Here is a 27,697-nt window from a genome sequence, read left to right on the forward strand (position 1 = left end):
TGGTCTAGACTACCAGTAAGCTTGATCAAAACAACTGAACTTTTCCATGTGCCTAATCAGTTGGAAGATGATGGAGAATACACTCAGCCTCACTTTGACGAGAATGCACCTCTTCCTCCTGTAAGATGGTCTGAATCGGAGCACGCAGATTTGGCCACCTTAATGCGGCCAGTGGTCAAGTATTCAAAGTGGTGGGTCGATCAGCAGGTTTATGGCCTAAGACGAAAGAATATAACCTTGACTTATAACCTGATGGGTGAAATAGAAGCATATTCTTCAAATGCAGAAGCATCCCAAAACGCCGAACCCATTGAAAGCACTAACTCTAGGAAAAAGAAGAAAGAAGTTGGAAGCTCTTCAAGGACAAAAGGCAAGACAGTTATAAATGAAGGACCTGATCAGAAGAAGCAAAGGCGGGAAACATCTCATTCTACCGCATCTGGGAATAGAAATAATGTATTAACTATTGATGAGTCTTTGGCTAAGATAATGATTCCTTCTCCGATCTATGGGGAAAATATAGAGTCAATCCAGCAAGAAGATGAAGAGCCTTCAACTCCTAGAGGCACAGAAATATTGGAGTCAGATGATGAGATGGATATTCTGGGCGACGAATTTTAGGAGGGAATGATTTTCGCTCTTCGAGGAGGCCAGAATATGCCATGTGAAGAGAATGATCGGGAGGAGGAAGGCATTAAGCAGCCTACGATCCTTGATTGGCTGAAAGAAAGACTGAAAGTAAAGGTACCAGTGTAAGTTCAGGAAGAAGAAGATGACACCGCTGATTTCTTGGCCAGATTAGGAGAGGTTGCTGCAAAGAAGCCTGCCAGAAAATTTTCCACAATCCAGAGAGATGAAGCAGGCAACCATACAGTCCAAATTGCTGTACCAAAAGTAAACAAACCAAAAGAAGATATAACCCATCAAGATTATGAAATTACCACTTTTGACTTGGGACCTACTACAAAGGGTCAGGAGGTAGAAGACTTAGACAATTCAGTTGCTTCCATGAAAGCCAAAATAGACAAAGAAGTAAGAAAGAAAAGAGAATATAAGAAGGAAATTGAGAGCTTAAAGGAATACATTCAGCACCTGACCAAGCCACTTAACCAAGCCAATGCAGCAATCCCTCTACTTCTGAATCCTTCACAAGGAGCAACTGAAAATCTTGAGGAAGAAAAGGTGACAGTCAGAGAAGCTAAAGAGTGGATGGCAAGCAAAAGAGAAGAAACAGCCACGTTCATGGATAAATTGATGCTGATATATGGACAGACCTCCTTCTTGCTTTCCAGAATTACAAATATGGCAGAAGCATGGGTTGACCTCCAGGATATTCAAGACAAAATTATCTCATGCCTTAGAGTGTTGAAAGGCATGCATAAGCAAGAGTTGATTGATAAGGAGATAATTGCAGCAGGGGCTGCCTATGATTTTAATGCATGGCATTGGGCATTAGTTGCACGCAACGAAATCCTAGAGAAAGTAAAGGTTGAAAGTGTTAAGTCCGAGGAGCAGATTAAAGAAATAAAAAGTAAAATTCCCCTTGTAACTACTGATTTTCTTGAAAAAGAAACCATCCGCGAAAGTGATATGCCGCTGAAAAATCTCAAGCTCAAAACTCAGGAGATTTCCTTCACCATCGCAAGACCAGTTCTGAAGCAAAATTTGACCAAGGCATCAAAATTCTTGTCCATCCGAGATGCCTTTCAAAAATAGGAGCTGGAGTGGGAAATTGCTTTTGCCGCTTGTGCAGACGACTTGGATGGATGGGAATACAGGATCAATATGCTGCCACGTCACCATGGAAGAGGTCGGCTCAATTGAGTCTAGATTCATTGAACATACTACTGCTCACGAGGATAAGGATGTGCCTTCCTAGGAAATGGCTAATCATGCCACTTGTCTACCATGCATTGATTTCTAGTGTTATTTTGGGAAACTCTATCTAGGGTTGTGTTGTCTTAATCTTAGCCGTTGATCTTAGATCGATCTTGGCCTTTCATTAGTTTTCAAAAACTCTATATAAACTCTCATTCTCTCATTTTCATGTTGTTGTGGAGAGATTTATGAAATTGTTGTTTAGAGCTACTTGAATAATAAAAAGTTCATTTGCAGATTTTGCTTTGGAGTCTTATTGTTATTAAGTGGTTGCATGGTTCCATACTTTCTTCAACAATAGAATAGAATAGAATAGAATAGATTTGCTTAAAGTAGATTTGCTTTCAAAGTTGTTAGATGAATTAAGGATTTGATAGTTTAGATTGGTGAAACTCTTGCTCATACTTTCTTTGGATAGAGGATTTTCATTCAATGTGTAAAATTAGCCTGAGCTTATGATGTGGATGTTTTAACTTCTACTTTGAGTAAATATTGTTCGATTGATGGTATTATTCATAAGTATGAAAATCTTGAGTATAACCTTAGAAGATTGCAACCGCTTTGCGTAGTTATCCAAGTGTGGCGAAACAAAGTGTCGTTAATGGTTTCACCCAATCTTTACCATCTCTTGAGTTCATAGGAGTATCTTAGAACTTTGAACCCTTCATCATTTTTATCCTTTTTTTGAAGTCCAAAATCTGAAAATCCAAAACAAAAAAAAAGAGAGCACTCATTGCCATATTCGTCTAAGTACTATCTTGTGAATGATATTTTTCAAGCGTAAATCCCCCTTGTATTTCAGCATACATAACCAAGGAAGCTATCCAACATAAAGTCACCCGTTCGCACATATAGACCTTGGAGTTGCCTTGTGGTCTTTCTTGCAATCTTGGCACAAGTAGTGATTTTGTTCACGAGAGGATAGAGCATCCTTGGATATTTTATTCTAATGTTCTGTATATGATAAAACGTATGCCAACAAGACCTTAGTAGGGTTTTTAGGTTGTATAGACACTACTAATAGCTAAGTCATAAGGTTTGAATTCAGCAACATTAAATTCGAATGAAATTCGGCAAGGGTAAAAAATTCAGCATTAAATTCACCTATACAATTTTTTTTTAAATATAAATAATATATCCACAAATTAAAAAAAAAATATAAAAAAAAAAAAATTTAATTCTTAAAAATTAAATTAAAAATCCTAAATTCTATTTTTAAAAACATTAAAATGGATGTTTTAAATAAAATCTAAATATTTATATTTTTAACTTCTAAAAACAATATTTTTTAAAAATCAATTTTTTTAACATTAAAAATAAATAATACTAAATCAAAGTTTATCTAAAAGCATTTATTAACCCTAAAGTCCCAAATTTAAATATATTATAATTAAATATTAATTTTTATAAATATTTAACATTTGTTTTCACATCAAAGAATATTTAAAATATAAATACAAATTTAAAAGGCATGTTTAAATTTTTATAGGATACAGAAAAAAACTAAAGTTCTACTTTTAAACTATAGAAGAAATAGCGTCATGGTCTATGGAATCGTGCTAAAGTGCAAAACAGAAACGCTCTTATTGCTCAAAAGGAAAATGTAATTTTCTGGTGAAAACGAAAATGTAGGGCCGTGTCACTGAAAACAAAAATGTAGGGCCACGAGTCGCTATGAAATATGTCAAACCATCACCCTTTGTTTACAGCTTGCACCTTATGATCTTTGTCGCATTACTGCCAACAAATAAAACCTTGCTTGCAAATGAAATAGATATATGCCCTAGCTGCTAGCAGGAGATGATTCTTAGCAGTCAACAGCGAGGTCAGTGAAACTAAGGGCAGGTCCCCATGCAGTTGCTTAGCTTATTTTTGATAGCAGCTACTGTTCAACTTTTTGAGGAACAATTTGTGGAGCTGGTGGCCCCATGGATAGTAAAATTTTAATTTTAAGCAGTCTGCTTAAATAGTGTTTTTAAATGAAATTTTTAGTTATATTTCTTGCAAATAAAATTTGAAAGCAAAATTGTAGGCAAATAAAAAGGAGACGAAAACAATGGTGAAGCCACATGTCATTTTTCCCAATAAGTAGTTGCTGCTTATTTCCAGCCCCCCTTTTTCAAAGCTTATTTTCAATTTTTAAGCAACAGCTACTCCACTAAAATAGGGAAAGATTCCAATTTATCCTTTTCCCCTAATTAAAAATTTAGACGGGAATACTCCAACTGCTTAAATTTAAGCAGAAATTGTACATAAGCAGCTGCATGGGGGCATGGGGTAATACTATGTTTTGTCCAGTTGCACTTTAATTTATTTAAAAAATTTAAATTCCTATTAAAACCCCTAAAAAGTGCTTAGAAAGAATATATTTTAGTAAAAATTAACACTTTTTCCCATGCAAATCTATTCATGAATTCCAATGATTTTTTTGCCACTATTAAATATTCACCAAATTTCGAATTTCATACTTGAAGTTCAGCAAACCCTGTGACCTAGGCTAATAGTAATTAATTGAGTGATCCCTATAATTCCCTCTTTTGTTGTCTTTCCGAAAGAAAACTTCAGATTTCAGATTGAGTCAAGGGCAGATTTGATGTGATTTGGGTGAAATATTAGTTAGGTGTTTGTTAAAGCAGCATTTTGTATAATATGGATATTTATTAAAATTTAAAATAAAAAGGCTGAAGCCATAAATTTTATTTATGTTACACAGAAAGAAAAAGAACTGATCAAGATAATAATAGTTAATAAGCTTGAACTTCAAAGTACCTCAATAAGAGTGACGTGGATATAATCTTTAACATGAGAGTATCTCTCATGCACATCTTTTTTAATGAAATCGCTTAATTCACCACTAAACTCTACACCTGTGGGTCCTCCTCCTACCACAACACAATGTAGAAGTCGCTTTTTCTCATCCTCTGTTATTCCTGTGTTTCCGTCAAAAAACATACATCAACTTCAGAAAAATTAAGCCAAATGTTAAACCCTTTCCAGAATCAGCAATAACTGAATTATAATGACTACAATTTAAAGGTAATTAGAATCATTTTCAAAATCTCATCAATTGGTAGCAAAAGATTTGCCATGAGAAACAAAAAGATTGCACACATATTCTTATTTGCTTTTGTATATGAACAGGACATGAATTCTCATCAAATAGACCCAGTGCATTATAAAGTCCAGTAATTTTATATTTGTAGCAACTTAGTTTCTTCAAGAGACGAACATAATGCATACCTATTTATGTTGATTACATAAAGGTACAATGTCAATTCTACAATCATATTATGTTACAAGTCACAAATGCATTATAATTATTGGTCAATATAGTAGTGCCAAAGGAGACTTTAGAGCAACAAATTATAATGATCCTTCTGAGCTCATACAAATTATAATGATCCTTCCAAGCTCATATAAAGATGAGGTTAAGAGGAGAAACAAAAGAAAAAATACTTAAAGCAAGAGTATTTCTGTTAATTGCATATAGGTATAAAGTCAATTCTACAATTATAGTATGTAACAAGTCACAAATGCATTATAACAGTCATTTAATCCAGTGGTATCGAAGGAGACTTTCAAACAACAAATTATTAAACTCCATTGAGTTCATATAATGATGATGTTAATGAATGAGACAGAAGAAAACGCTGTTATCATTCTTGACAAATTTGATCAGTGAAGCATTCCACATTGGGCATGCTCAAAAAATAAGGATGATATTGTGCATTTCAGATATTTCAGGGAAATCTGCATTGAATGGCTTCATAAATGTAATATCAACAATCTAGCATTAAAGAGATATCTGACACTAAAGTGAGCAAAGCTTGATCACTTCATTATTAAGTAATCTCTAACCTCTTGAAATGAAGAGAAATTTTGGAGAAATAATTTGGCATCAACATAACTTTATACTGACAAAGAAAGACAGCATGTAAAATCATTTACAAGAATCCTATGCATGCAAAACCAGCTTCACACTATCTAAACATATCCACGTTTAGCAGGCAATCAACAGCCTCTAGAACTGATGGAAATTTGTTTTGCATAAATAAGAACATCAAACTCGAATGACTCAGAATGAAATGAAAATAAACTGTGATTCTCAGATTATTGTGCGACGAATGTATGGTGTAAACTTTTGAAACAACCAATAGCTTCAGATGGATACTATAAGACAGGTAACACATATATCAATGGAATGTACATATGTTATTTAGCATGAAGACAGAGATCAAATAAATTGTTTACAAAACATTTATTGCATTTACAAACATAGGAAAAGATAAATAATTGAAATCCAGTAGTTTTGAACTCAAAATGTAATTGAAACTTATGAAACATTTCTTGCATTCAGCATAAGATTAATTAATAATACTATACCAGGCCTGGCCTCTTGCATCAGATGAGCATGTGTGAGTGTGTGGGTGTGAGGGTTTGTGTGTGATATGTTTCTTTGATTCACTAACATATGCACAAATTTATATGTGTGAGATTCTTTGTACCTACCAGAAGGCATGGAAATTGTGCCACAAAATCTTTCCAAAGTTATCTCAATAATATATTTCTTGGAAAGATTTGGATAACTTACCAGGAATGTCAGACAACATTAAATTTGATAGAAGCTTTCGACGGATTTCCTGAGCATGATGCACTTCTCGAAGAAAAATTGCATGTTCCTTAACTCCATGGATTCCAAAAGTTAAAGCCTCAGCCCCTGAAGCAATTATTAGCTTATCATAGGCAACCTTAAACTGCCGCTTACGATTAGTTTGGGATCCATTTTCTCCAACAGTCTCACAATATATCTGAATCCAGCAATAAAAAGATTGTCTAATTAGAGATCAAATGTCTATAGATTCAAACAAAATTAGAATGCTCCCAGATGAAATGCATACCAAAATTGCTTTAAACGTTGGAGCACCTATATCATAGTCAGTTCCATTGCAGAATCAGAAATTATAACCAGGACGCCATGACTCGTAAATCATACCAAAACTCCCCAATTTTTGTTTACAGAATCCAACAAAGGACAATAGGTGGCCAACAGAAGAAAGTTGAAAATTATGGCAAAAGGTTTTTCCTCAATAAGATTGCTTTAAAATATTCTAGAAATAAAGGATAATGTGCCTACAAATTGAAACCTTTCGTAGACAAGGGAATGGTCACAAAAGATAAAAAGCTCATTTCCAGGTTAGACTGAAATAATTGAAAAAACATAGTCAAGAACTTCAAAGAAAGAAAAGTTATTCTGCATACAAGACCGAGGCACTTTCTATTAAACATAGTTTGTTAGAATTATGTATGAATACCATTCAAAAATAATAAACTGTATTCTGACATCACCTAAATCCATTCACCTATAAAAGGTCAAAAAAAATAAATTCTTATTTTGTTTTTGAGTGATTGTTCGCAATGAAATGCATGGGTCTTGGGAATCAACTGCATATCTTTAATATTGTCTCTCTACATGACCCATCATCAGGGATAATTTTGAAAGCCAATGCTAGTGATCATAGTTGGACTACTCGCAGGGTACTCAGCGAGTTGTAAAAACTCGCCAAGTTTTCCACCCCTGCGAATTTTGTTGACTTAAATCCGAGTTTTCGGCGAGTTTTAGTCAAAACCTCAGCGAGTCCGTGACAAAAACTTGACCGCTACAGCACAAAACCAAAAATCGTCAAAAACACATTGAGGAGGAAGAGGATGAGGATGAGGAGTCATTTCCAGTGCCACAAGCTGGTGGAGACATAGCTTCAGCCAAGATGGAGGATGAGCCAGCCATACCAAGCGAGGAGGCACAGTCACGCAAGTCACGCCCACTGCAAACTTCTAGGACTAGACCCTCTAGTTCTACCTCTCCCCCAGTTTTTGCTAGAGCTGGGAAGAGGAAGTTGTAATTGTAATGATGTATTTACTTTTGGTTTTACAAAAACTATTTACTATTTTGCTTCCAGGCTTCGAATCATCAGCATTCCTCATGAGGATGTGATTTTGTAGATACTTTGCATTTAAATATATCTAGAATCAGATTGTTTCTTTTGTGTTCTCATTTATTGACTTATTGGATGCATCTTCTCATTAAATTTTACAAAAAAAATGCATTTTTAATTAAATTTAAGCGTGTTTTTAAGTTGCCGAGTTTTTCACCGAATTTTTCCAAGTTTTTCCAATTTTTTCCCGAGTTTTTTTTCCAGGCCTTGGCGAGTTTTGCCGAGTGGCGAGTAGTTCAACTTTGCTAGTGATGATGAATAATTCCTACGAATAGTTGTTCTTTAGAATAGCTATGATAGACTTTATCCAATTAGTAAACTTTTGTGATGCATATCACCATTAGATATATTTGTGGATGGACAATAGAAGGGAATTTGTCTTTCAATAAATTATGTATGGAGCTATGACAACATTCCTGTGGAGATGAAAAATTGTGAATTATAAAAAAAGGAATAACAACAAAACCCTTTTCAAGATCAATCACATCACACAATAAAGTTCTAAGGTCAAAGCATAAAATAAGATAATAAACAATAATACCTTCATCAAGACCTTACTGTTGCTCTATTGTTCTTGAATATGCTTCTAGATTTTGATACGTTGGTTGCTTAATTCATCAACATGACGGTAGCATTCGAAATTTGATGATACTTTGATATGGATCAAATGATTGATGATTGATAAGATAGCTAGCCTGATAATGAGAATGCTTGATAATAATTGACTAGGATTTGGTTTGATGAAAGATGATTGATTTATAGATTCAGCCTGATATTGATCAATGGTGGGGATTTTACAGAAGATCAATAGATGAGAATCACTGAGAGGACATGAAGGCTAAATTTAGGAGATGAACTGATTGCATGATTCAGTGAATTGATTGAGAGGATGAGTTAGTGAATGCATGGATTAGAAGATTGAATCGATTGAGATGATGAGTTAGTGAATGCATGGATTAGAAGATTGAATTGATTGAAAAGTCAATAGAGAGTAACCGTGAGTTGAACTGATGTGCTAGAGGTGCATGAGAAATTAATTAGGGAATTAAATAATTAAAATTGTATAATTCATGTGCATGATTTTAAAGATAGAATAATGAATAAAATATTGATTTTATTTATTTTTTAAAAGAAAAAACAATTAAATAAATTAACTTATTTTTTGGAAGAAATGTTAGGTGAGTAAATAATTAAAATCCTTTAAAGAGAAACTAGAAGAAGTTGATGAAATTAATTAAAAAATTATATATTATTAATTAATGTGGATGAGGAGAAAGAAATGAATTAATTAAATAATTAAAAAATATTTAATTAATGTGGATCGAAAGAATAAATTAATGGATTAATTATTTATGTGATAAAGTTGTAAGATCAATACATAAAATAAGATAATAAACGATAAGACCTTCACCAAAATCATATTGTTTCTCTATAGTTCTTGAATAGGCTTCAAGATTTTGATATGTTGGTGTCTCAATCCGTCAACATGATTGTAGCATTCAAATACTTGATACTTAATGATACTTTGATATGGATTTGAATGATTGATAATGATAATGCTTGATAATAATTGAATAGGGTTTGGTTTGATGAAGGATGATTGATTTATAGATTCAACCTGACATTGATCAATGGTGGAGATTGAATAGAAGATCAACAGATGAGAACCGTTGAGGGGACATGAAGACCAAATTTAGGAGATGAATTGATTGAGAGGATGAGTTAAATGAATGCATAGATTGAAGACTAAATTGATTAAAGAGTCAATAAAGAGTGATTGTGAGTTGAACTAATGTGTTGGAGATGCATGAGAAATTACAAAGTTAAATAATTAAACTTATTTAATTCATGTGCATAATTCTAAAGATAGAATAATAAATAAAATATCAATTTTATTTATTATTAAAATAAAAAGCAATTAAATAATTGAAATTAATTTATTTAATTGTGGAGGAAATATTAACTAACTAAATAATTGAAATTATTTAATCATAGTGAACTTAAAGAAGTTAATGAAATTAATTAAAAAATTATAAACTATTTAATTAATGTTGATGAGGGGCAATAAATGAATTAATTATATAATTCAATATTATTTATTATTTAATTAATATGGATAGAAAGAACAAATTAGTGGATTAATAAAATAATTAAAACATTATTTAATTAATGTGGATAGAAAGAACAAATTAATGGATTAATTAAATAATTTAAGAATTATTTAATTAATTTATTAGGCATAAGTGTAAATGATGTTCAATTTACATTCAATATGCAAGTTATATTCTACTTAGTATTATCTTGTTTTATATATTATAGAATTAACATATGAATCTGACTATCTTCTTTTATGTAACAGGTGAGAGGAGCATTTATAAATTTCGATGTCCATTCTCACACATACCATTTTACATATATAGTGGGCTTGGTACGGTCAAGCGATGCCTTGACCGATCATGTCTTTTGGACATGGCCGATCAAGACATCACTTGATCGTGCCCATTCACTATAACAATAGTGCACGGTGTTTATTAACCAAGCGGTGTATGTTTATATTCGATAACCATCGATGTTATACCGATCGGTGTATGATTCGAAAGTTTGCCTTAACACCCGATATCAATCGGTGTGTGTTTATTATATCTCCCCGATAACAATCGGTTCAAGCATAAATAATCATCAATACTAATTTATGTTTGGTCTACTCGATAATCATCAATTCGGATTTGCAATGGTTATCCCGATTTGCTAATTGGTGAATGTTGTTAGAGTAAAGGTTTTAATTTAATCATGTTGATTAAATTACCTTTATTCCTCTCTTAAGATTTCACTTTAGTTTGCATTTGTGACATTTAATAATTATATTAATTATTAAATGTCTACCTATTAGGATTTCTTTTAGGGTTGCACAATATCCTTTTATAAGGATTCATCATTGTAATTTATCTATCTCTCGGATGAATACATTTTTCAGCTTTCAGAGCACCCTTGCTTGTTTTTGTCTCCATCTCTTCTTTCTGTGACAGGTTATTTGCATGCAGGTGATCTTCGGGGTCTGTGAAGTTGGCTTTCTCAACTTCTACATGGTATCAGAGCTCTAGACCTGCTGCTTCCTGTTCGTCTTCTGAAGAATTTGGAGCTACGAGGGTTAGATCTGACTTCCAGGTTTTGGATGCAATCAGATCTGTGTTTGTCTTCTGTTTTTTATTTTGGAATAGGGGGTATTTTTTTCGGTGCACTTTGAGCCCAAACGGACCTCACCGTTGAGCTCGTAGCGCCCAAAAACCCCTATTTTCATATAAAATTCGTCCATTTTGGACACAGTTGCCCCAGAAGGCAAATTTTTTTATGCCCCAACGCCGTACGGCCCTAGGGCACGCAGTACGAGGCAGAAAATTCCATGAAAAATCAAAAAAAATATAAAAAAAACGCAGTTTTTTTAATATTTTCGAGCGCAGCCAGTGTTACAGCCAGCGTCGCCGGTGCGCAGCCCGGCGGCCACCGCCCGACCACCGCCGCCGGCGGTAACCGCCCCCACGCCACCTAGCGACGCCCACGCGCCGCCCGCGCCCAGCCAGCGTTCCGCCACCGCCACCACCGCGCCGCCAGCCAACCAGAGCGAGCCCCTGGTCGCCCAGCGGACCAGGGGCTTATTTTTTTTAGCCCTTGAGGGTTGTAAGGGCCTATCTGGGTTTTTTGGAGCTGTTTTTACAAAATCGGGCATAACTCGGGCATTTTAGCTCGGATTTTCGAATGGAAATAGGCATTGGAAAGCTGGTTCCGAGTCTGATCTAATTGATGCAGGTCTTTTTCTCTGATTTTGCCGTTTTGCAGTGTTTTTTGCCAGTCAAAGTCAGAACAAGTTTTTTGCACTCTAGGAGCCATATCTTTTGCATACGGACTCCATTTTTCGCAAACGAATAGGCGTTGGAAAGGGGTTTCTGTGCTCTTTCCAGATCTGTCATTTATTTTTCCAGAATCTACACCAGGTACATTTTATTCAATACTTTGTGTTTTCACACATCTGTCAATTACTTGGACGTTTCAGACTTGGAAATGATTTGTTTGCGTGGGATGGCTTTATTTGATCTGCTTTATCAGTATTAAAGTCATTTAGTCTCAGATTTGTTAATTTGAAGAGTTATCATGGGTTTTTCTACTCACCCTTCAGTTGTATTTCTAGAATGGGGTAATTATGAGTCATGGGCAAAGGGCATACTTACACACTGTAGGTGGCTTAATATTTTGCCTTATTTGTATGATCTCATACCTGAACCAGCAACTTTAGAGGGAAAGCTAGCTTGGGATATCATTAGAAATCACATAGTAGGAGTTATTTTGTCTAGTGTTGATTCTGACACTGTGTGGGCTATATCGGGCATTGATTGTCCTCACTCACTTTGGACACGTCTTTGGGAGATCTATGGAGACCCCAGTCTTTCTCCATTCCCAAAGGATCCTGCTTCAGATTGTCTTGTACCCATTGGTTGGAGAGATAACACACCTTTTGATCATGATACTTTAAAGGAACTTCAATATTTAGACACCCTTACATATTCTGATGAATCAGAGGATTGTCTCATAGTTCCTACTCAGACTGAGATTATACATGTATCAACATCATCTCCTTTTGTTCCTGATCAGTTTGATATTGCCTCTTCTTTGGCTCCTATTGATTCAGCTAAGCAGGACATCATACATCTTTCAGACATGGCTACTTGGGATTCTTATCTTGCAGGCATTTCGTCTTTGTTTGTAGAGTCCTATATTGCAGACTTGGAGGATTACTTTGAGGATTTTCAGCTCCTCTTTGTTGACAGCCATATTCCAGCTGTTAGCCCACCATCATCTGTGCATTCAGAGGTTGCAGTTTTTGAGTCTTCAGTTCAGTTTGGATTTGACATCTTTTGTTTCAGTTCAGACAGAGGGATTCTTCAGCATCCTATTATGGCACACATCTTGAGACAGATTTATTCTTCTCTCTTCACAGGGTTTCTTCATCTTCGTTCTTTGGATCCATTTCTTCCCAAGGGGAGGAATATTATATGCTGCTTTAGGATCTCTTTCTGGATTCTACCTCAGGCATCCATATGTGCGACAGGAGTTTCTTCATTGTGGGGGGGGCTTCTAGTCTCTTTCTTTTTCTCCTATGGAGACCATTGTATATGTACTTATATGATAGAAGTTGTCTATGGGGGGTATCATGTTATCCACCTCCTATCCTTCTGTTATTAGTGCATTTATTTCTTTCATCTCTTTTTGGAGTAGAGTTTTTCCCATGAGGTTTTCTGTATTTCTCCACTTTACAGAGATTTGGTTGTAATTGGGTACCTGATCAGGCCTTGTTGCCGGGACCCAAGTTTACTCTTTTGCATTGTAGTTCCTTTGCTTTCTTCTGCATTGTTTGTAGCTGCATTGTAGCTCATCTTAAGGGGGGGTGTTAGAGTAAAGTAATTAATTAACTTTGCTCTCCTCTTAAGATTTCCCTTTATGCACATATTAGTCATTTAATAATTAATATTTAATTATTAAATGCACACACCTTAGGGTTAGGTTTTCCTTTTGGTGTTGATCTCCTTTATAAGGATTGATCTCTTGTATTATTCATATTCTTGATTCATTTTTCTCTTGGATGAATACATTTTTCAGCTTTCAAAGCACCCTTGCTTGTTTGTCTCCATCTCTTTTTTCTGTGACAGGTTATTTGCATGCAGGTGATCTTCGGGGTCTGTGAAGTTGGCTTTCTCAACTTCTACATGAAAATTCCATGAAAAATAAAAAAAAATATTAAAAAACGCAATTTTTTTAATATTTTCGGGCGCAGCCAGTGTTACAGCCAGCGCCGCCCGTGCGCAGCCCGGCGGCCACCGCCGCCGGCGGTAACCGCCCCCGCGCCGCCCAGCGACGCTCGACGCCCACGCACCGCCCGCGCGCCGCCCGCACGCCGCCTGCGCGCCGCCGCCGCTCCTGCGCTGCCACAGCCCCGCCACTCCACCAGCGCTAGCCCCTGGTCCGCTGGGCGACCAGGGGCTTTTTTTTTTTAGCCCTTGAGGGCTGTAAGGGCCTATCTGGGTTTTTTGGAGCTATTTTTACAAAATCGGGCATAACTCGGGCATTTTAGCTCGGAATTTCAAATGGAAATAGGTGTTGGAAAGCTGGTTCCGAGCCCGATCTAATTGATGCAGGTCTTTTTCTCTGATTTTGCCGTTTTGCAGTGTTTTTTGCCAGTCAAAGTCAGAACAAGGTTTTTGCACTCCAGGAGCCATATCTTTTGCATACGGACTCCGTTTTTCGCAAACGAATAGGCGTTGGAAAGGGGTTTCTGTGCTCTTTCCAGATCTGTCATTTTTTTTCCAGAATCTACATTAGGTACATTTTATTTAGTACTTTGTGTTTTCACACATCTGTCAATTACTTGGACGTTTCAGACTTGGAAATGATTTGTTTGCGTGGGATGGCTTTATTTGATCTGCTTTATCAGTATTAAAGTCATTTAGTCTCAGATTTGTTAATTTGAAGAGTTATCATGGGTTTTTCTACTCACCCTTCAGTTGTATTTCTAGAATGTGGTAATTATGAGTCATGGGCAAAGGGCATACTTACACACTGTAGGTGGCTTAATATTTTGCCTTATTTGTATGATCTCATACCTGAACCAGCAACTTTAGAGGGAAAACTAGCTTGGGATATCATTAGAAATCACATAGTAGGAGTTATTTTGTCTAGTGTTGATTCTGACACTGTGTGGGCTATATCGGGCATTGATTGTCCTCACTCACTTTGGACACGTCTTTGGGAGATCTATGGAGACCCCAGTCTTTCTACATTCCCAAAGGATCCTGCTTCAGATTGTCTTGTACCCATTGGTTGGAGAGATAACACACCTTTTGATCATGATACTTTAAAGGAACTTCAATATTTAGACACCCTTACATATTCCGATGAATCAGAGGATTGTCTCACAGTTCCTACTCTTCAGACTGAGAATATACATGTATCAACATCATCTCCTTTTGTTCCTGATCAGTTTGATATTGCCTCTTCTTGGGCTCCTATTGATTCAGCTAAGCAGGACATCATACATCTTTCAGACATGGCTACTTGGGATTCTTATCTTGCAGGCATTTCGTCTTTGTTTGTAGAGTCCTATATTGCAGACTTGGAGGATTACTTTGAGGATTTTCAGCTCCTCTTTGTTGACAGCCATATTCCAGCTGTTAGCCCACCATCATCTGTGCATTCAGAGGTTACAGTTTTTGAGTCTTCAGTTCAGTTTGGATTTGACATCTTTTGTTTCAGTTCAGACAGAGGGATTCTTCAGCATCCTATTACGGCACACATCTTGAGACAGATTTATTCTTCTCTCTTCACAGGGTTTCTTCATCTTCGTTCTTTGGATCCATTTCTTCCCAAGGGGAGGAATATTATATGCCGCTTCAGGATCTCTTTCTGGATTCTACCTCAGGCATCCATATGTGCGACAGGAGTTTCTTCATTGTGGGGGGGGCTTCTAGTCTCTTTCTTTTTCTCCTAAGGAGACCATTGTATCTGTACTTATATGATAGAAGTTGTCTATGGGGGGTATCATGTTATCCACCTCCTATCCTTCTGTTATTAGTGCATTTATTTCTTTCATCTCTTTTTGGAGTAGAGTTTTTCCCATGAGGTTTTCTCTATTTCTCCACTTTACAGAGATTTGGTTGTAATTGGGTACCTGATCAGGCCTTGTTGTCGGGACCCAAGTTTACTTTCTTGCATTGTAGTTACCTTTGCTTTCTTGCACATGTTTGTAACTGCACTTTTGCTCATCTTAAGGGGGGGTGTTAGAGTAAAGGTTTTAATTTAATCATGTTGATTAAATTACCTTTATTCCTCTCTTAAGATTTCACTTTAGTTTGCATTTGTGACATTTAATAATTATATTAATTATTAAATGTCTACCTATTAGGGTTTCTTTTAGGGTTGCACAATATCCTTTTATAAGGATTCATCATTGTAATTTATCTATCTCTCGGATGAATACATTTTTCAGCTTTCAGAGCACCCTTGCTTGTTTTTGTCTCCATCTCTTCTTTCTGTGACAGGTTATTTGCATGCAGGTGATATTCGGGGTCTGTGAAGTTGGCTTTCTCAACTTCTACAAATGCAAATAGTATAATAGATTATCAAATCGGGATTCTATGATAATAAACAATTATGTACAAATAAAGAATGCTTATCAATTGAGGGCATGATGTTATTCATTTTAATAATCGATATGATAAATGATTGAATGAGAGACTTCATTTATCTCTCATTCAATCATTTATCTTACCAAAGCTATTTATGCATTAACACTCCCTCTTAGCTAGGTAAGATAAATAGTAGTAGTGTATCAAACATCACAATTCAAATGATAGTTAGCATTCTTTTACATAATTTAATTTTCTAGGAGATCATATCATCTACTCACAAGATATGAAGTATCACCTAACCACGTGATACAAAATGTCTATCACATTAATCTAGTGATGACAGGATATCACCTTAGCACATGATATCAGTATTGCCTACGCAATACTTAAGGATAATCATATGAGAAAATATTCAATTCTCACCTTTATCCAAATTATGGTAAGTGCACTAACACTTCATATGAATGTTTTACCACAACACAATCATGGCTTCATCCATGATCCACCAAAGATCCAACATGATAACTGGTTTGGACATTATAAGATCGTCACCTTATAATGTCTCCATACAAGCGTTCATTATCTTGAGAGATCGTCATCTCTTAGATATGAACCCAAGGGATAGAATCCAAAAATGTCCTATCATGACAAAGAAGTTTACGCATTAAACATCTTATAGATATGCAAATACAAATTACAAAGTAATTTACCTTTCTATCATACCTAAACCTTTTCTGAAGTGATCAACCTTCACTTTGGAAAGAGATGTAGTACCCCTCCTCGATCAGCCTCTTTTGTATGTTTTGAGTGACTTCGGTGACTATTTTGTGGAACAATATTGTATTTTGATTCGGATATTATGCGATGTTATTTCATGCTTTATCTGGATTCATGGTGTATGATTTATGCAGTATTTCAGTGCTTATGATTAATGTTATTTTATAGATCATTATCATGGACTGACACTTTTCCCTTATATTGCGATGTGTTATTTATTAGTTGCGTGTTTGCAAGTGTATTGGGATGCGATGGGATGATTTTCCTTCACTCACTCCGGTGAGACAGGGAACATCACGATTCTCCTTCATCGGTTTGTTTACCGTATCTGTATATATATTGGTCTATATGCACATGTGGTTCTTTGGTGCAGGATATTGCAGGTACTAGTACCGGGTAGGTACGGGGTATTGACTCCACCTGGTTTCGCAGGTCTGAGCATGCCTTATATATCCGATGGGAGTGGAGGAGATAGTTGTTGTACCCTAGCTTGACCGCAGTTACACTCGTGTGAGTGTTGTCAGTCGGTTGTGTTTCCCCGTCTGGCTGTTATGCGTGTCATGGTGCCTTGGTTTGGTCATTTGAGAGTCATCATTTGATCTGTCTTGGTTTTGCGTGTTTCCGTTAATTTAAATGGTTATTTAATTTAAATGGGTGATGCTATCTTGTGTTGGCGTAATTCGTTGATTAATATGCTTTGTGATTATTGATTTATTTAAATTGATGAATTGCTAGATTAAATGGTTAAATGGCTTAATTTATTGTGTAAAGTTGCATTAATATTTTTGTGAAATAAATAAATTGCCTAGCTATTTAAAAAGGTTAAATGCTTATGTTGAAGGAAGTATTTATGGAAAAAGAAATAAATAAAATTTTTCCTTTTTATTTTTCCATTTGGCCTTTTTAATTTAATCATTGGAAAAAAATTATTATTTTTGGAAAGAAATAAATCTGATTGCCTTTTTAGTTTTAAAATATTTAAATTTGATTGGATGAAAAACTTTAACCTAGAAGCTTGGGTTAAAAGATATTTTGGGCATCCATTCTGGGGATTCATGGCAGGAGAAGAAGAGGATTTTTGGAGAGAAAATTCTGGAAAAACTTCCTGAAGGAGCTGGAAATTCGACCTGGCTGCAAGACTGGAGTTTCTCCATCCCTTTTGCTTGCTAATTGCTTCAAGGTTGGAGGTTCCCTTCTTGTTTTGAATTTGTTTTTGAAATTTTCAGTTTGCTTCCTGTGTATGAAAATTTATGTATTCTTCCTATAGATTCTTTTTGGAATGTTGAAATGGAAGAAAGATTGCCTGATATAGTTGATTGTGTGATGCTATAAGCATATGGTTGCTCCAAGGAAAGGAATTTGTTCATTGCTTCTTTGTTGTGTGTTATTTGTTCATAGCAAACAATCTCTTGATTTACCTCTTCTTTGGAAAGAAAGAATTTTAGATTGGGCTTGCTGGGTGCATCCTTGTTTCTATTATGTTATGATTTGGCTAGCTATTCTTTCCAGTGTGTCTATTTCACCATTTACCTTGCTGGTAAACTCTTCCTTGAAATTTTGGAAATTGGCACTGTATGTGTGTGCCCGTGAAATAATTTTGGAAATGGAATGTTCGAAGTGGTAAGTGTCACCGGTTGGAAGTGGTAAGTGTTACCGGTTCAAAGTGGTAAATGTTACCGGTTCGAAGTTTTAAGTGTTACCGATTCGAAGTGGTAAGTGTTACCAGTTGGAAGTGGTAAGTGTTACCGGTTGGTAGCGGCAATGTTACCAGTGGTAGCAGCACTACCAGTAAGTGGTGTCTGTTGCCCCGGCAGCAACACAACCGTGGGTTGGTTTGACCCTCACTTAGCTTTGAGCCCTCACCGATCTCCAAATCGGTTTGTGTTAAGAACTTAAATTTTATAAATGGAATGTTTAAAGTGGTATTGCATGATGTAATGTGATTTTCATGTGATTTTTATTATGTGGTTAATAAATTTATCAATGAAAATTAATGCATGAATTAGAGATTCAAATGGGTAGATTTGGAATATTGATTCGGAAATTGATTAGATATGACTGTTGGAAAGGAGTGTTTTATTTAATTTTCAATCAATGATGTTGCAAGTGTTTATGATGCTGATATTTTCAAAGATTGTCTGAGTGCGGATTTGATGTATTTAGCTGTCCTTGCAAGTGTTTATTGTGATATTTTGGTTTGTGGTTCAATCATCTTGTGGTGGTGTAATTGGTACCTTTGACCAAGTGATATATGTTGCCTCCGTTGTCTTAACCATGTAGTGTCTTTGCCTTATGGTTAGTCAAGAGTTAGTATGTCCTTGTTTGACCACTTGTTTCTGATAGTGGTGTTATGGCTGTCTGCTTCGCCATAGGGTCCTCGGGGAGTGACCATGCTTGTGTAGTGTCCCTTGAGAGAGTGGCTTTCGCTTGGGGGTTGCACCCAAAGTGGTAGGTATTACGACCCAGCGAAAGTCAGATAATAACTAGTAATCTAATGAATTGATTAGGTGGGTAGTTTCATAACATTAATAAGATAATGTACCTCGCACATAGGTGGGTGCTTGTATTGAGGCTCATATGTAGTGAGAAGGCCTGGAATGGCAAACCAACCACCTTGTCTTCACGAAAGGCTAGAAGGGTCTGCATGAGACTTAGTTCGAGCCGGAGGTTCGAGAAAGGTTACTAGGACAGAAATCCGGGACCTATGAGAGCTTACCGAGGTAACCATCAAGCTATGCGATGACACTCTCTCTTTAGGTTCACTTGTGTGTGTGATGTCGAGTCACTTGTGTTTTTGTGATGTTGAGTCACCTGGATTATTGTGGAGTCTCTTGTGTTGTCATGGAGTCGTGTTGTTTTATTGACCATGTCATGTTTTTGCTTGTTTGAGGGTCCTCAGCTATCTCCTAGCACGGTGGGGTGATTCCATTTGGGAATTAAATGGTCGGGTGGTAGTGCCACTTCCCATCGGATGTTCGGATTTGTGCCTTCATGCGAGGATTGGCTTCGCAGGTATTCCTGTGGTTCGTGACTCATGCTTCATCTCATGTTTTGAAGATTATTGGTATTTGTAGACCTATGTGGTCATTGTATCATTGTAATATTGATCTTATGTAACCTTGTAATTGGATGAGATCTATCCTTTATGTTTATTGAGAAGCTATGTATTGGAAGAGCAATGTAATCCTATGTTTGGATGTTTTTATCAGTTTCTTTGATGATGTTAGTAAATGCTTATTGAAGTGGAAATTATGTTGTATCCTTTCAATCTTTCTATGATGAATCTTTATTTGCTTATGGCTTCTTGTGATCATTGAGTTAATGATGCATATGTGGATTTATGATGTTGTGAAATTTATTCTTGAAGTTAATTCTTCGTTGGTAACCCTTAAGGAATTTTGGTGTAAGTCTTCCGCTTGTGTTATCGCATGTTGTGTAAATGCACTTATGATGTTTATACTTTTTTTTTTTAAATTATTTCACCCTTGTTGTAGGTTTTCCTTCGGGGTTCTTGGCGGGGCATTACAGGTTTGGTCAGAATATCTGCAGTTTGATCTCCTGTACAAACATATTCTAATTGGATTGCATTCCTGTCAACCATATCTCGCACATAGTGGTATGGAATCTCAATATGCTTGGATCTGTCATGAAACACTGGATTTACTGAAAGTTTTATGCAGCTCTGGTTGTCACAGTGTATAACAGTGGGTTTCATAGGTTCTCCAAACAACCCCACAAGCAACTTCCTAAGCCATACTGCCTCTCGGGCAGCCATAGAAGCTGCAATGTATTCTGCCTCGATGGAGCTTTGAGCTACAGAAGACTGCTTCCTACTGATCCAAGATATCATAGCTGAACCTAGACTGAAGCAACACCCTGAAGTGCTTTTCCTGTCAGTCGAAACTTCTAGCCCAATTTGATTCTGTAAATCCATGTAGGTCTATATCAATTTTCTCATATTCGAGACCAAGGTTTAGGGTACTTTGTAGGTATCTCATAATGTGTTTTACTGCAACCAGGTGTATCTCCTTCGGTTCACACATAAACTAACTTAGAGCATTAACTGCATAATAGATATCTGGTCTTGTATTTACTAGGTACATCAGGGACCCAATCATCTATCTGTATTGAGTAGGATCAGTGGGTAGTGACTCTGTTGCTGCTTCTTTAAGTTTATGTAAATTGGTTTCCATAGGAGAGGTCATGGGTCTACAGTTTAGCATTCCGAATCTCTTCAAAATATCCACGGTATACTTTCCTTGGTTTAGTATAATGTTGTCAGAATTCTGCCATACTTCCAATCCTAGGAAGTAATGAAGGATTCCCAAGTCCTTCATATCAAATTCTTTGGATAGATCTTTCTTGCATTGATCTATAAGGTGATTATTTCCTATGATTAATAAGTCATCAACATATAAAATCGATATTAGCATATCACCGTTATTTCTTTTGTAATAGAGATTAGGATCTGCATCATTTTTGGAGAAGCCTACTCTTGAGAGATAGGTGTCAATTCTTTCATACCAGGCCCTGGGAGCCTGTTTAAGCCCATAGAGAGCTTTCTTGAGTCTACACACATGAGACTCTACATCATGAATTTCAAATCCTTCAGGTTGCTCTAGGTAGACTTCTTTGAGATCTCACCATTTAGAAAAGTTGTCTTAACATCCATCTGGTGTACCTTCCACCCTTTTGCTACTGCAATGGCTAATACAGCTCTTACTGATGTATACCTGGCAACAGGTGCAAAAGTTTCTTCATAATCTATTCCTTCCCATTGTGAGAACCCTCTAGCTACAAATTTGGCCTTGTGTCTTCAATACTGCCGTCTGCAGCATGTTTGATCTTAAAAAGCTATTTAGATGAAACCACAGATTTCTTAATTGGCCTAGGAACAATCTCCCAAACATCATTTTTCATAATGGACTGATACTCTTCAGACATGGCATCCTTCCATACTTGATGTTCAAGTGCATCCGATACATTGTTTGGTTCGGCTTTAGAGAGATCATTCATAAGGGCAACATAGCTAGTGAATTTATTAGGCCTTTTGCTTTCTCTGAAGGTTCCTAAAGGAGCAACAAACTTCTGAGCTTCTTCTACAGTTTTGGTGGCCCATAGTGGTCTTTTCTTGAGGTTTTCTCTAGGTGGACTTTGAATTTCACTCATAGTTTCCTCGGGATTCTCCCTCTAAAGCTCAAGAGAAGGATCTCTATCTAAGCTAGGGGTGCGGATATAGACTTCAAGGTCTAGAGAGCTTTGGGCTCTTTTGAAGGCTAAGTTTTCTTCAAAGATCACATCCCTACTTAGTTCAATATTCTTTTGACCAGGTATATATATCCTGTAGGCTTTGGAGGTTTCACTATATCCTACAAAGATTCCCCTTTTTCCAGAAGGCTCTAATTTTAATCTTTTCTCCTTAGGTACATGAATATAGACAAGGTATCCAAAAATCCTAAGGTGGCTTATATCCGGTTTTGATTTAGTAAAGACTTCCTCGGGGGTCTTATCTTCAAGATGAGAGTGGGGACATCTGTTTTGAATATATACAGCAGTGCTAGTTGCTTCTGCCCAAAGATTGATATTTAGATTCTGATCAAGAATCATAGCTTTGGCAGCTTCAACAATTGTCCTATTTTTTCTTTCTGTTATCCCATTTTGTTGAGGGTTGTAAGGCATTGTTAACTCCCTCTTAATCCAAGAATTTTTACAAAACTCTTTAAATAATTCTGATGTGTATTCCCCCCATTCTCAGTTCTTAAGGTTTTAATTTTGTTTCTTGAGTAGTTCTCTGTTAGTGATTTGAATTCTTTAAACCTATTAAGGATCTCTTCTGATTCTTTACATTTCAGAAAGTAGATCCAGGTTTTCCTAGAGTAGTCATCAACAAATATTACATAATATAGAAATCCCCCCAATGAATTTACAGACATAGGTCCACATACATCAGAATGAACTAACTCTAAAATTTTACTTCTTTTCCTAGTACTACTTTGAAAAGCACCCTTAGTATTTTTACCTAGGGCACATCGTGTGCATGCCCCTGAATGATATTGCTTTAGCTTAGGTAGACCTATGACAAGGTCTCCCATTGATGATAAAGCTCTAAAATTTAGGTGGCCTAGTCTTCTATACCAAATTTCATTGGCATCTGAAGTTTCATGAATTAGGGCTAAGTTGGGCTCTGTGCATAGCTCATAAAAGTAGCCTTGTCTTTGACCAATTGTTTTAGCTTTCTTGATGGATGAGTTCTTTGGCCAAGCCAATACTTTGTTGTCCATGAAGGTCACTCTGTATTCATTGTCCTCCAGTGCTGATGTTGAGACTAGATTCCTCTTAATGCCTGGAACATATAGCACTCCTCTAAGTTGTAATGATACACCTGACTTTAGTTTGATGGTGCAGTTTCCAACTCCTTTGACAAGGTGGTAGAGTCGTCTCTAATGGTTACCTCCTCATCATTCTCCCCTTTCATGGAGTCTAATACTTCTTTGAATCCTGTGATGTGTCTGGATGAGCCACTGTTGATCGCCTAGGAGTTCACTTTGTTTGATGCTTGATTTGTGAGTGCTGAATAGAGTACATACTTCTCGGATTCTTCTTCCCTTTTGGATTTTCCTGTTTTGGCAAATGTGGCTTGTTTAGCTCTTTCTAGACATTTGGCAACATAGTGCCCAAATTTGTCACATCTGTAACACTGAATTTGAGAGAGGTCCTTCTTGAAGGAGTTCTTGCCGTGACGACCTTTTCTCTTCCTGAATTGCTTCTGCTTGCCTTTCTTGTTTGAGTTCATATTTAGAACTTGAAGATCTTCATCTATATTCTTCTGTTTGATCCCTTTCTTATTTTGCCTTGATTCCTCTTGGAGACAGTCAGCCTTTAGCCTATTGAATTTTGGGAAGTTATCCCTTGCACTGATGCCTTGGACGAATATTTCCCAGATGCTAGGCAACCCATCTAAAGCAATGAGGGTTAATTCTTTGCTTTGGATCTCATATCCAAGGGTAGCCAGTTCATCCCATAAGGTAAATATTCGAATGAAGTAGGCATTGACTGATTCGCCTTTTATCATGGCAATGTGATTTATCTCTCTTTTTAGAGCCAAGGTTCTACTGGCATTCGATATTTCAAAAGCGTCTTCAAGTGCTTTGAACATGTTGAAGGCTATTTCATGTTTCTTTATAATGGGCATAATATTGTTCCTTACCCCATCAACTATGATTTTGATAGCCTTATCATTTCCTTCTTTCCAAATTGCTTTGTCAGGTTCAGTCTCAGGTTCTTTAGTTTCAGTCTTTACAAATGATTCAATTTTGTTTTCTTTTAGAATCATTTGAATTCTGAATTTCCATGCGGAGAAGTCGTCACCTCTTGCGAGTCTGTCTTCAAATCTGATAGCGCTAGCCATTGATAGGATTGTGATGTTGAATATATGCTTGATTTGAATTTTATGTAAAATTGAACAGCCTCAAGTTCAATTTAACTATAGCTCTGATACCATGTAAATGATGTTCAATTTATATTGAATATGCAAGTTATATTCTACATAGTATTATCTTGTTTTATATATTATAGAATTAACATATGAATCTGACTATCTTCTTTTATGTAACAGGTGAGAGGAGCATTTATAATTTTCGATGTCCATTCTCACACATACCATTTTACATATATAGTGGGCTGGGTACGGTCAAGCGATGCCTTGACCGACCATGTCTTTTGGACATGGCCGATCAAGACATCACTCGATCGTGCCCATTCACTATACCAATAGTGCACGGTGTTTATTAACCAAGCGGTGTATGTTTATATTCGATAACCATCGATGTTATACCGATCAGTGTATGATTCGAAAGTTTGCCTTAACACCTGATATCAATCGATGTGTGTTTATTATATCTCCCCGATAATAATCGGTTCAAGCATAAATAATCATCAATACTAATTTATGTTCGGTCTACCCGATAATCATCAATTCGGATTTGCAATGGTTATCCCGATTTGCTAATCGGTGAATGCAAATAGTATAATAGATTATCAAATCGGGATTCTATGATAATAAACAATTATGTACAAATAAAGAATGCTTATCAATTGAGGGCATGATGTTATTCATTTTAATAATCGATATGATAAATGATTGAATGAGAGACTTCATTTATCTCTCATTCAATCATTTATCTTACCGAAGCTATTTATGCATTAACAATAAGTGATAAGGTGATGTTGTATGTGTACTAGGTGATAGGATAATTAAATAAACTAGATGCAAGCAGGACCTAGGTGATGATTAGATAAATTAAGTGGTATGAGTGAAGTGGACATTTTTAGGTGTCTGCAGTTCCCACTCATTTTGTTTCTGGTAATTGCTATCAATTTATAGCAATAATATGCTTTGCTAGTGAGAGTGACAATATAGAATTTGCTGACAAGAAGCGAAAAACTTGCAGCATAGAACAAATCAAACAAAATATGAATCAATTACAAAAATAAAATTTACTAACAAGAAAAGCAAAAGTTGCAGTACAAAAGAAATCAAATAAAACATGAAGCTCAACACCTAATCCAAGCACACACTAAAATAAACATACGAACTCATGGGATAAATAATTTGGGAAAGCATTTAGTGAATCCAATCTCTTCTCTAGATTCATTTTTGAAGTCAAACACTCTATCAAGAGTACAAGGAATTAGGCCTCTCGATCTTGGGTGGCTATCTTTATAGTCAAATCTTACACCAACAAACCATTTGTATGCACAAACTAAAGATTCTTACCATAGTAAACAAAGTCCTAGCAATGGGACCACACCACCTCCAACCTATTGTAAACCACTTGGATTTCTAACATAGCACCACCACTTATTCTCTCACCCTAGAATTTGTATCTTCATAATATTCCTTTTGTAGGATGTTGTTGTTACATAGAACTATCAAAAAAGTGTAATAGAAATACCAAATTCTAGAAGGGTTTATATTGTGGATTTGTATTGCAAGTGCACTTGGGAGATTGTTGGAGCAAATTTGACCTCACCATTGTGTTTAGAGTATTTGAGAAAGTCAATTTTGACTTATTTTGCATCCTAGTTGGACATTGGAGACCAAAGCTACAAGGGTTTCAAGTTAGGAAGTGATTGCTAGATTTGGAGGGTAGGAAGTGCTTGCTAGATTTGGAGGGGACCCATATTTCTAGATCATTTTGAATCAAATATGGCCCTACCATTACATCTAGAAGACCCAACAATAACCACCCTAGATTTTTTTATTTTGGAAAATTATATCAACTGAAATGAGATACAAAGCAATATCTGTTTCACTTTCTGATCACTCAATTCCTGAGTTGGGCAAGGTGAGAGCATACAACAAAAGGATCTACATATCAAATTAAATTACAAGAGTTGAAAGTAGAACACTAGGTGGCAAGCCAGCCAATACCACTTATTCAGTGGAGTGCATGTGAAATACAGAAAATGAAAACAAGCTTCTTCCACTTTTCAGCAATGCGCGGCAAAGAGCACTTTTCAGTGGTGTGTGGCAAAGGGCGCTTCCACTTTTTCAATGGGAAACAAAGGGCACTTTGTAAGATCCCAAAGGATTTCACCTGATTTTTAAACCTTTTTTCCTCGCTATGTATTTCATCAAAAAGTTGATCTGCAAGACTTTTAAGAAGTTTTCCAAACTGCAGTTGTTTTAATCTTAATTGGAAAAGAGTTATTTGCTTGCACATTAAAAGAATTTCAGTTGCAGTGAAGTAATGTTCAGATTTAAGGATTTCCTTATTTCAGATTGCATTGATTCTGAGTTTGTGATTCGCTGACTCCATACATTCAATATCATATCAATTCCATAGTCACAAAATAAGCCAAACAATTTATTGGACATTGAGTAATTAATTTGCAAATAAAGTATTGTCCGTTCCTAAACTGACTCTAAGAAATATGGCCTAACTAACATTCAAGAATAAGTAATGAATAACCCAAAAGTCTGATAGCAGAATTTAATGTATTCTATGAATTGTTGTTTACGACAGAGGTAATTAGGCAAATATAAATCTGCTATAGAATGAAGACAAACTGACCTCCTTATCAGCCAGCTTACACCCTGAATGTGTCCTCACGCCACAAGAAAGAGTATAGCGGCTAGCAACTCAAATAAATCAGCATTGAATCTCTACGGCAAGCAAGAATGAAATCAATACTTGAAATTGATTCAATCTTTAGGACTCCTCACGTCTCCCTTATGCAAATGTGCGGCATAAGGTCATGCCAATCGCACCAATTGCGTCATGCCAAAGCTCATAAACACAAAGGAAGGAAACACCAAGCTTAGTCGCTCCTAGTCAATAACTCCTACGGTCAGAGAAAAATACTAGTCCTTGGAGAAGACTCCACAATGTGCATTTAGATAGCACATAATATATTCATAAATATAAACTATGAACTTCACAGCTGAATACTCTCCTTCCTGTCCAAGAATACCATCGCTTTGTTCAAGGAATAATATAAAACTGTTCTAATCTGCTCACAAACTCCAATTGGCCCTTCAAGATCCCCTAACCAATAAATACTAGTCCAAAAGAATTGCTTTGCACTAGGAAAGAAATGAAATCGCATCCTTCACATAACATGTTGAATGCAGATATGAAGCATACAAACAGCATTCCATCGAACACAACATAATATAAGAAATAAACCCCCAACAATATAAGAAATGAGTAACCTTCAAAATCAAATAATTTTTGCCCAAACTATTGGTGATTCAATAGGACAATACACCAACAGATAAAGAGATGGCTCCAATAATGATTATATGCAATAAACTCCCTTATACATGCCATCGACTTTTGTAATCACTAACAAACTCTTTATTTATATCTT

The 27,697-nt window shown here is 36.2% G+C and overlaps 1 protein-coding gene across 1 annotated transcript in view; it reads right to left on the reverse strand.

The window, feature by feature from the left end:
- Positions 1–4,638: 4,638 nt before the first annotated feature.
- Positions 4,639–27,697, reverse strand: part of LOC131076458 (internal alternative NAD(P)H-ubiquinone oxidoreductase A1, mitochondrial) — a 46,611-nt gene continuing 23,552 nt past the window's right edge. The window contains exons 2-3 of the mRNA XM_058013643.2: positions 6,470–6,686; positions 4,639–4,808 (exon numbers count right to left, since the gene is read on the reverse strand). Of these exons, the coding sequence (XP_057869626.2) occupies positions 4,639–4,808; positions 6,470–6,686 (387 nt within the window). The remainder of the gene's footprint in view (positions 4,809–6,469; positions 6,687–27,697) is intronic.

The sequence above is a fragment of the Cryptomeria japonica genome, chromosome 5 (assembly GCF_030272615.1).
Source record: "Cryptomeria japonica chromosome 5, Sugi_1.0, whole genome shotgun sequence".
In the NCBI taxonomy this organism is placed as follows: Eukaryota; Viridiplantae; Streptophyta; class Pinopsida; order Cupressales; family Cupressaceae; genus Cryptomeria; species Cryptomeria japonica.